Genomic DNA, 10,251 nt, shown 5'->3' on the forward strand with positions numbered 1-10,251 from the left:
TGCCTCGGGTGAAAGATTTGGGCATGAGCCCGTCACCTACCAGATCACCATGAGACAGCACGTGACCTTACGGATGGCCGGGGTTCGGAAGAGGTCCAAGATCGAGTTGGAGGTGTGGACACTCGCAAACTCTCTCTGGATGTAGGAGCTCACCACCTGGGCAAGGAGAGTCTGTTCAAGGGAAGCGAGGGAGCTGGGACCCCACATCCCTGCTGGAACCCCCTCATCTGTGTGGAGGAGAGGTGGGGTTGAGGTCTTTGGTGAGGTGGCTGGCCCTAGTCTTCCTTACATCCAAGGACTGATGGCACTTGAGGGGCTGTTTCCAGAGTGTTGGGAAGCTCCAGCATGAGCCCCAGCACTCCTGAAGTTCTGCGGTTCTGGAGGGCCCCTCCACCCCATTCCTGGTATAGGCTCGGAGATTGGGTCAGATAAAAGCGGGGGTTCTAAGAGGTTCTGCCACATCCTGCTGTGTGTTTCCAGGCAAGTTACCAGATCTGTCCACACTTCAGTTTCCTCATTGGCAAAAATGAGACATGAAATGAGATTATGTACATAAAACTCTTAGCCTCGTACCTGGTGTGGGGCTTGAGAAACGGTGCTTATTGATAATGAATGGTAACTGTCTTATAATAAGTGGTATTTATAATGGTACTTTTGTTATTGATTCCCCAATAATTTTACTTTGTGGTTGCCATTTTAATAATTTTAGTTTATTAAAATTTCAACTGGCTGTCAAGGGTAATGAGGTTATTTCCCCATTGCAAAGATGGATAGACTAGTGAGCAAAGTAGTTAAATTATTTATCCCAAATCACACAATCATGCCACACCTAAACAACAAATTTCACACACAGAACTCTGCCTGTCCTGTTTATTCCCAGCATCTACGCCTGGATGGCACATGAGCCCGGGGAAGTTGCTTAATCCTAGTGTAACAGGTTGGAGACTGTTCCCGCCCTTCCTTCCTCCGAGCCCGCTTACCTCCTTGGTCAGCCTTTCCCCTTCCTCCTTCCTCCCGTTCATTGCAGCCACTTTCCGCAGGTTCTGGACAGCTAACTGGGACTTGCCGTGCAGGAGGAGCCAGCGGGATGACTCTGGAAGCCACCTGGGATCGAGAGGAGGAAGAAGAAGAATCTGGGGCTGGGTAGGGCTCATTCTGTTCCCCAAACCCATAGCCCCTTGTCCACCTTCTTTCAGACCCCAAAAAAGGTGAACTGTCCTCCCTCCTGTTTGCAGCATCAGGAAGTCTGGGGGGCTTGCCAGCTTCCCTTTTTTTGCAGCACATCATATGAAGACTCGCTGGACAGTATTTAAACACTGCAGAGGACTTGGCCAGGTGCGGTGGCCCATGCCTGTAATTCCAGTACTTTGGGATGCTGAGGCGGGTGAATCACCTGAGGTCAGGAGTTCAAGACCAGCCTGGCCAACATAGTGAAACCCCATCTCTACTAAAAAGACAAAAAAAAAAAAAAAAACTAGCCAGGCGTGGTAGTGTGTGCCTATAATCCCAGCTACTCAGGAGGCTGAGACAAGAGAATTTCTTGAACCTGGGAGGTGGAGGTTGCAGTAAGCTGAGATTGTGCCACCTCACTCCAGCCTGGGCAACAGAGGGAGACTCCATCAAAAAAAAAAAAAAAAAAAAAAGATTACAGAGGACTTAGGACTTCAACAGACCCGTGGGTTGGTTTGTTTGTTTTTGAGACTGTGTCTTGCTCTGTCACCCAGGCTGGTGTACAGTGGCACAATCTCGGCTCACTGCATCTTCCACCCCCGAATTCAAGTGATTCTCCTGCCTCGGCCTCCCAAGTAGCTGGGATTACAGGCGCCCATCACTACCCTGGTTAATTTTTTTTTTTTTTTTTTGTATTTTTAGTAGAGACAGGGTTTCACCATATTGGCCAGGCTGGTCTGGAACTCCTGACCTCAAGGGATCTGCCCATCTTGGCCTCCCAAAGTGCTGGGATTACAGGTGTGAGCCACCCTACCTGTCCCAGACCTGGTTTTGAATCTGGTTCTGACCCTAGCTGTGTGGCCTTGAGCAAGTAATGGGCCCTCTCTGGGCTGTGCCTCATTACCCTCTTATAAATGCCTATAGTTCTATTCTTATAACTTTATAAGTACTCTAAGTACTCTAAGTACTTATAAAGTGTTGAAGGATGCAAAGGAGTTGATGAAGGCAAAAGCCCTTGGGATGTTCCAGAGCCCCACACGAATGCAAGGGATGTTACCAGAGTGTCCCAGTGCCATTCGTGAGGACTTGAGAGCTTGCAGCCTCCATGGACACCCGCCATCCTTCATGTCCCTCGTTAGGTCCAGCAAGCCCTGGTCACTGTACACCCCAACCTCTTATAGGGTCACCCCACTCTGTTCAGGACATACCAAGAATAGAGGAAAAAGATCAGGAAAGGAGCCGAGACAGCAAACTGCAGGCACCTCCAGGGGCGAATCAGGTACGCGACCCCAGCCAGGATGAGCTGGCCCAGGGTGAAGGAGTACCCCAGCAAGATGCCCGCCACAGTCCGGCCCCGGGTGGGCATCCACTCCACAACTGAGGAGAAAACAGTCACATGCAGTGGGGTTTGGCTAACCACGTGGTTGTTTGATTCACCACACCCCCCTTATCATTATTCTGACAGCTTAAACTCATTCCAGAGACCCGCTGAGATGCAGGCGAAGGTGTCCTTACTGCACTCCAGGTAAATTCTAAGTGGATCGCCGGGCGCGGTGGCTCACGCCTGTAATCCCAGCACTTTGGGAGCCCGAGGCGGGTGGATCACGAGGTCAAGAGATCGAGACCATCCTGGTCAACATGGTGAAACCCCGTCTCTACTAAAAATACAAAAAATTAGCTGGGCATGATGGCGCGTGCCTGTAATCCCAGCTACTCAGGAGGCTGAGGCAAGAGAATTGCCTGAACCCAGGAGGCGGAGGTTGCGGTGAGCTGAGATCGCGCCATTGCACTCCAGCCTGGGTAACAAGAGTGAAACTCCGTCTCAAAAAAAAAAAAAAGATTCTAAGTGGATCAAAGAACTCAATAAACAATAAAACTACAAGAATGCCAGAAGAAGTCACAATAGATTATTTTACAATCTTAGGGCAGGGAAAGGCTTTTCCAAGAATGTCACAAAACCCAGGAGCAATAAAAGGGAAGGTTGACAAACTTGGAGTTGTAAAAATAAAAAAATATCTGCCCTGGAATAAAACAAACAAAACACCATAAGCCAAGGCATAACGTCAACAAAAAAAGTTAAAAAATAGTTGTAGCCTAACTAACAGATAAAGGACTAATTTCAGTCTGGGCGAGGTAGCTCACACCTATAATCTCAGCACTTTGGGAGACTGAGGAGGGTGGATCACCTGAGCTCAGGAGTTTGAGACCAGCCTGACCAACATGGTGAAACCCCGTCTCTGCTAAAAATACTAAAATTAGCCAGGCATGGTGGCGTGAGCCTGTAATCCCAACTACTTAGGTGGCTGAGGCACAAGAATTGCTTGAACCCGAGAGGCGAAGGTTGCAGTGAGCTGAAATGGCACCACTACACTCCAGCCTGGGTGACAGAGCTAGATTCTGTCTCGAAAAGAAAAAAAGAGAAAAAAGACTAACTTCCCTAATACTGAAAGAGTTTTCACAAATCAATAGGGAAAGAGCCAACAAGCCAAAAGGAAAATGGGCAAAGATGCAATTTTTTGCTAATTTTTGTAAACAGCAAAACCTGGAAAAATGAAGATGTCCATTCATAGGGGACTGGTTAAGCAATGATGACACACCCTTACGAGGCAGCCCTAACACGTTAATGAGGACAGTTCCTCCCAGTGGGCAGGAAGCCTGTGCGTCCAGTCCTTCAGCAAACCCTTCTGAATTTAGCCAGAATCTGAGTTCACTCCCGCTGCTGCTGCCACCATGGCCGGGTTCAGCCTGGTCTCTTGCTCGATGACAGCAGTAGCCCCTTAACCGGCCTCCCTGCTTCTGTCCTGGTGTCACGTGGCAGCCAGAGAGATCTACTCAGATCTCAAATCCTAAATCAGATCGGGTCTCTCCCTGGTCAAAATCCTCCAGTGGCTCTTGTCTCATTCAGAGGCAAAGCCACAGTCCTAGAACGCTGGCCACAGGGTCCTGCAGAACCTGCCCTCTCCGACCTCATCTGTCGCCCGCCTCCCAACTCCGCTTCAGCCGCAGGGCCCTCCTTGCTCTTCACCCTGGGCACACTTTCCCCTGCAGGGCCTCTGCCTGGCGGTTCCCTCTGCCTGGAATGTTCCACCCCAGAAACCTGCAGGGCTCACTCCCTCAACTGCTTCCAGTTTTGCTCAAAATGACCCCTTTTCAGTGCCAGCTTTCCCAGACCGCACTAATTAAAATTGCAGACCCCTCCCCTCCAACCCGCCCATTCTTTTTGTTTTTGTTGTTGTTTTGTTTTCTTGAGACAATCTCACTCATTCTGTCACCCAGGCTGGAGTGCAGTGGTGGGATCTTGGCTCACTGCAACCTCCGCCTCCCAGGTTCAAGTGATTCTCCTGCCTCAGCCTCCTGAGTATCTGAGATTACAAGCGCCTGCCACCACATCCAGCTAGTTTGTTGATTTGTAGTAGACACGGGGTTTCACCATGTTGGCCAGGCTGGTCTTGAACTCTTGATCTCAGGTGATCTGCCTGCTCCAGCCTCCCAAAGTGCTGGGATTATAGGCATGAGACACGGCACCCCGGCCAACCCGGCCATTCTTACCCCCTTTCCAGGCTTCGGTTTTGCTCTGTAGCCCTTACTGTCTTCAAACATGCTATGGGATTTGTGACGTGTGGTGGTGATATCTCCCCTCGCTGGAACATGGGTTCCAAGGAGCAGGGCTTCGCTGTGTTCACCGAAACATATAGAGCCTCTCCTGCCGCTAGGAGGCCCTCTATCAGGCAGTGGAGCAGTGACAACTTGGTTAAGTGAAAGAATGAAATACAGAACAGTGCGTACAGGAACAAACGGGAGGGGAGGCACATATATATGTGGGGGAGGGTCACTACATGTGTGCGGTGTGACCCGAGGCAGGGCGTGGCCCACGGTGGGAGCTCCAGGGCACTAGATGGAATCTCTACAAAGTCATCTTTACAGGCTGGGCAGTCTCTGATGGGTGTGTGTGTGTGGGTGTGTGTGTGTGTGTGTCTGTGTAGGTGTTAGAGCCCATTCCAGCATGAGGTGGACCTCGGACATCTGTCTCAAGCCATGCCTCAGAGTGAGCTGTGTAGGCTGGGATTGGCTAAGATCCCGTTGTGTGCTGGGAGAGGGAGGGAGGTCAGGTGTGCTGGCCTGGTGCATCCTGGTTCTCCAGGTCCAAGATTTCTCCCTGACCCCTGATATAACAGATCCATCCTATCTTTGGACAGCTGACGGTGGCAGCAGTTTCCATGCCCGGTGGTGTCCCCAGGAGCCAGCTAAGTAGTTAAAGTGAGGCACAGGTAGGTGGCAGGCCTGTATCCAAGTGGACTTCCTACTGTCCTGCAATGCTTTCTCCTAGGACCACCCAGGGGCTGCTCAGAACCAGCCTAGAGGGAGGACTGAGCCTGTCACTTATCACTTGGGGGCACAACACTCCAGGCTGGCATCCAGGAGCCAGGTCTCCACCATGAAGCTGAGGAATCGCCAGCCTTTTTAGAGTCACACAATTTCAGAGCTGACTGCAGCCCTGGGGATCATGATGGCTCACTCACCTCCTGTGTCCTGGTGGCCTCTGTGTCCCCACACTAAGCTTGGCAGACAATAGGTGCTTAGTAAGTGGTTAATGTTGGCTAATTCACAAACCTAACCCTCTCAGTTTACAGATGAATACTCTGAAGCCTGGACCTGGGAAAGGCAGTCCAGGACTCCACACCCACAGCTATCAGGACCCCTACCCGGAGCCCCGGTCTCCCAAGTCCAGAACTCTGCTGGGAGGCTTTGAGCTGAGGTTACTGGATGAGAATCCCAGCAAAACAACATGAGAAAAATGTCCATGACCCTGGACACTGCCACCCCCCTGCCCCCCCCGCTCTTTCAGGAGCCCCAGCCCTTCCCGGCCTCTCCTCGGCTGGACTCACCCAGGGAGAGGGAGTTGAGGATGATGCCAGAAAAGGTCATGCCCATCAGGAACCGGAAGACGCAGTAGGCACTGAAGGAGCTGAAATACGCTGTGGCGGCCCCCGAAGCTGCCAGCTGCAGGTAGGACCAGACCAGGGGCGCCTTGCGGCCCAGCCTGAGCCCAGAGAGTGAGCACAGACGTTAGGGTTTTTGGAGGAACAGCAGCATCCGCCAAGGAGCAAATCGGCAGCCCATGCCTGCCCCTCCCACCTGAGCAGGGGGTTATCCAGGCAGTTGAGGGGAAGATGGGGTGCCCCGTGAAAGCCACCCCTCCAAAACAGAAACTTGAAACCGCTGGGACCCAGGCTTTGTGGGTCACAGAGGGAGGGGCATAGCGTAGAAGGAAGCTGGTGAAGAGATTTATTCCAGGCTTGAGGAAAGGCAGGGATTCTGCAAAGCCCCAGAGATGAGTGTGGCAGGTAGGGAGAGGTCACCTGAGCACTGTTCTGGCTGGAGAGAGGCCTCAAACCAGAACTCACAGCAGGTGAGCCCTTGACCTGTCCTGGTGTGGGAGCAGAAGCCAGGGTTGAGTCTTTACGTGGAGTAGAGGGTTGCCATGCCACAGAGGAGCCCAAGGCCGAGGTGGCAGGGTTATCCCATTCCGGCCTTGGTACCGCCCTATTTGCAATGAGGGTCCAGGGCCAGAGCGCACAGCCTCAGCTTGGCCAGGAGGGCAGCAGGCCAAGGAAGGGGGAGGCTTTTCTCCTCCACACACCCCATGGCCCATTCATTCATTCACTCACTCATTCATTTATGCATTCTTTCATGTACTCATTCATTGTGACGCAGTGTTCCTTGATCATTAATCACCTATAAGTGACAGGCCTGAGTTGAGGGCTGGTGACAAATGAGACGCTCTGGATTAGACACAAGCTCACATATAGAAAGACCAGATGTGTCATGACAGTGTGATGAGGGCCTGAGGCGTGTGGCACAGGGAGCCATCTACACTCCAGAGTGTGGGGTACAGTCCGAGAGGCTCCCCAAACCCACACTGAGAAAAGAAGGGCAGAGGAGAAGGGAGCAGGGAGAGAGCAAAGAGGGGGCAGGGGAAAGGGGCGCAGAGAGGGAGGCGTGGGAGCCAACTTCAGAGCCAGGTGCTGGCCGCATGTCCCCATCCATCAAGAGGGGTCAGTTAGGCCACTGCAGTGCTCACACCTGTAATCCCAGCACTTTAGGAGGTAGAGGCAGGAGGATTGCTTGAACCCAGGAGTTTGAGACAAGCCTGGGCAACATAGTGAGATCCCATCTCTACTAAAAAAAATTATTTTTAAATCAGCTGGATGTGGTGGTGCGTGCCTGTAATCCCAGCTACTTGGGAGGCTGAAGCGGGAGGATCGTTGGATCCCAGAAAGTCGAGGCTGCAGTGGGCTATGTTCGTACCACTGCACTCCAGCCTGGGTGACAGAGCAAGACCCCCATCTCTAAAAAATAAGGGGGAGCAAGTTAGGGTTCGTTCTGGCTCATTCATACAGTGGGATGTAGTGTGGACACTAGGAGGGCTGGGACCGCTCTTTGTGAAGAATAAGAGGCTCCAAAGTGAAGAAAAAGCTGGGTGCAGGATGATGTGCGGTGGATGCCAGCATTTGCATAAAAAAGGACGGCCAGGCCTGTAACCCCAGCTACTTGGGAGACAGAGGGAGAACTGCTTGAGCCTAGAAGTGTGAGACCAACCTGGGCAACATACTGAGACCTCATCTCAAAGCAAAACATGGGGGGATATAAAGAGATAAAAATACAAAACAGAAAAGAAAAATGGGGGGATGGAGCATATACACCCACTTTCTTGACTGCATAGTAAGAGACATAGAAACCAGGCTGCCCTCTGGGAATTACTGCAGGAAAGGGATGCGCCCGGCAGGCTCTTCTGTGCCTTTTGGGATCTGGAACCACGAGAATGTACTATATGTATTATCTGTTTAAAATGCACGAATCAACTTTCACAAAGAAAAATGAATGCAGAGGCCTGGGCTTTCCTCCCTGCAGTGGGTGGCTGGGGCCCTTATCCCCACAGGCTCACCTGTCTGCCAGGCTGCCAAACACGGCAGCCCCCACCAGCACCCCGGCCATGTAGACGGACTGAGCCAGGTCTCGGAGAGTGCGGGCCTCACACACCAGATCCCACTGCAGGGAAGACATGGGAGCTTCAGACTGGGCCTCAGCAGCAGCACCCCCATGCACCCAGCCCCCTCTGACCTCCATCACGATGGTGGACGGGAAAACACTGCGGTTATAGACCCAGCCGTCCTTGCAGCCCTCTGTGGCTGCTCCCGGGAGAGAGGAGTTGGGGCTCAGCAGGGCCCACTGAGGTTTCATGAAGCGCCGGCATGGCTCCGGGACCCCAAGCTGGTCCAGGGGTACTGTGGCCCTCAGCCAGTTCCCCGAGTCATTGGTGGCCTCAGTGTGGTTGGTGGGGCCCCGGCAGTGATGGGGGGGCACAGCGGCCGTGAAGTTCTGCAGGAAGTTATGGCAGGCCAGCAGGCTGCAGGGCAGCAGCAGCAGGGCTGTGTGGAGGAGCTGGAAGCGGCCCACGCCGCCCAGGGCGTCCAGCAGGTCTGTGAAGGCCATGACCATGGGCCTGACCTGGGGCCCAGCCTGCCAGGCTTTATGTAAAGAGGCCGGGGAGGGGCGCTGGGAGGCGGAGGGACAGGCCAGGGGTGAGGACTGCAGACATCCTGTGCACCCTGTGTCCGAGGGCTCGGGTTACACCCCATAGGAGGGTTCAGGTGTCCCCACATCTGCAGGGCTCCCCTCCCCCATGCCCTTTTTCCAAGTCTCTCCATCTCTCACCCAGAGGGCCAAGTCCCAGCCCATCACCCAGATCTGCAGGCCCAGCCGCCCTGCCCGCTGCCCTTACCAGCAGGACCCCAGCACCGTCACCTTCCCTTTCCTCCAGAGGACACTGAGGCATGTTTGGGAGCCCTGATTTCAGCCTTGGCACATGGAACACAGTCCCTAGGGTCACTAGGCTCCAAATTGCAGCTGGAAACTTTAGTGCCGAGAGTTCAGAATAATGTGGTGCAGTGATTACAGCTGCTTACACTTCCCTGCATCCCGAGAAGGCAGGAACTTGGCCGCACAGGTGACACTTGGGAAAAAGCCCTTTTAAAATACCCAGATAGGCTGGGCGCGGTGGCTCATGCCATGCCTGTAATCCCAGCACTTTGGGAGGCTGTGGTGAGCGGATCACCTGAGGTCAGCAGTTCGAAACCAGCCTGGCCAACATGATGAAACGCTGTCTCTACTAAAAATATAAAAGTTAGCCAGGTGCGGTGGCAGGCATCTGTAATCTCAGCTACTTGGGAGGCTGAGGCAGACTTGCTTAAACCCGGGAGGCAGAGGTTGCAGTGAGCCGAAACCGCACCACGGCACTCCAGCCTGGGTGACAAGAAGGAAACTCCAACTCAAAAATAAATAATAAATAAATAAAAACAAAATGCCCAAATTGAGCAGTCAGGAGGAAGCCCCACCCTGCCCGCCCCCACCTCAGGGACTCTGAGTTTTTGAGAGGTTAGGGCCCCAGGCCATCCAGACCATGGTGTTCCCATCCCCTCATCAAGTAAAACCCAATCCAGAGAGCAAGTAAGGGTTTGAGCAAGATGGCCGGGCCCTGCACAGCCTCCCTGCCCCCCAGCCCCTCACACACCAGCCCAGGCTCCAGGAAGAGCTGAGCCACTGCCCTCACTGCTGAAGACGCTGGGCCCAACAGGACCTGGACTCCCAGTGAGGAGTTAACAAGGGCAAAATGCTGGCTCAAGACAGCAGCCTGCCCCGTGGGGCACGCAGGGGCCTCCACCTCCATCTGCCCCAACGCTAGGGGCCCACAGCAGCAGACAGCAGCCCACCCACCTCCGCCACCTCAGCCTCTGCTCTGCATTTCAGTTTTGCCCCACCCCCCTTTCATTCCCCCAAACCACTCTTATCTCTGGTAAGAAAATTCCGGATCCCAGAGGGGCCTGGAGGGCTTATATAAGTGCAGGTGTCTGGGTCACAGGGGCTCCCCCCAGAAGGACCTGAAAGAGGCTCTGTGCTCTGGGGAGCTCCCTGGGGGGCCGGGTGTGTGCTAAGTCGAGGTTTGGGTTTCATTCAGAGCCTCACCTCACTGGGCAGGTGTGCAGGAAAGGTAGGGTCAGGCCTCCTGGGTGGAGGAGGGCA

The 10,251-nt window shown here is 53.5% G+C and overlaps 1 protein-coding gene across 1 annotated transcript in view; it reads right to left on the bottom strand.

Annotated features, from left to right (window-relative positions):
* LOC105724434 (solute carrier family 22 member 20) overlaps positions 1 to 8,670 on the bottom strand; it is a 29,085-nt gene extending 20,415 nt beyond the window's left edge. The window contains exons 1-6 of the mRNA XM_064364746.1: positions 8,293 to 8,670; positions 8,117 to 8,220; positions 6,057 to 6,211; positions 2,379 to 2,547; positions 981 to 1,104; positions 41 to 156 (exon numbers count right to left, since the gene is read on the bottom strand). Coding sequence (XP_064220816.1) covers positions 41 to 156; positions 981 to 1,104; positions 2,379 to 2,547; positions 6,057 to 6,211; positions 8,117 to 8,220; positions 8,293 to 8,670 — 1,046 coding nt within the window. The remainder of the gene's footprint in view (positions 1 to 40; positions 157 to 980; positions 1,105 to 2,378; positions 2,548 to 6,056; positions 6,212 to 8,116; positions 8,221 to 8,292) is intronic.
* Between the last annotated feature and the right edge of the window lie 1,581 nt (positions 8,671 to 10,251).

The sequence above is a fragment of the Aotus nancymaae genome, unplaced genomic scaffold (genome assembly GCF_030222135.1).
Source record: "Aotus nancymaae isolate 86718 unplaced genomic scaffold, 86718_ANA_hifiasm-v0.15.2.pri h1tg000059l, whole genome shotgun sequence".
In the NCBI taxonomy this organism is placed as follows: Eukaryota; Metazoa; Chordata; class Mammalia; order Primates; family Aotidae; genus Aotus; species Aotus nancymaae.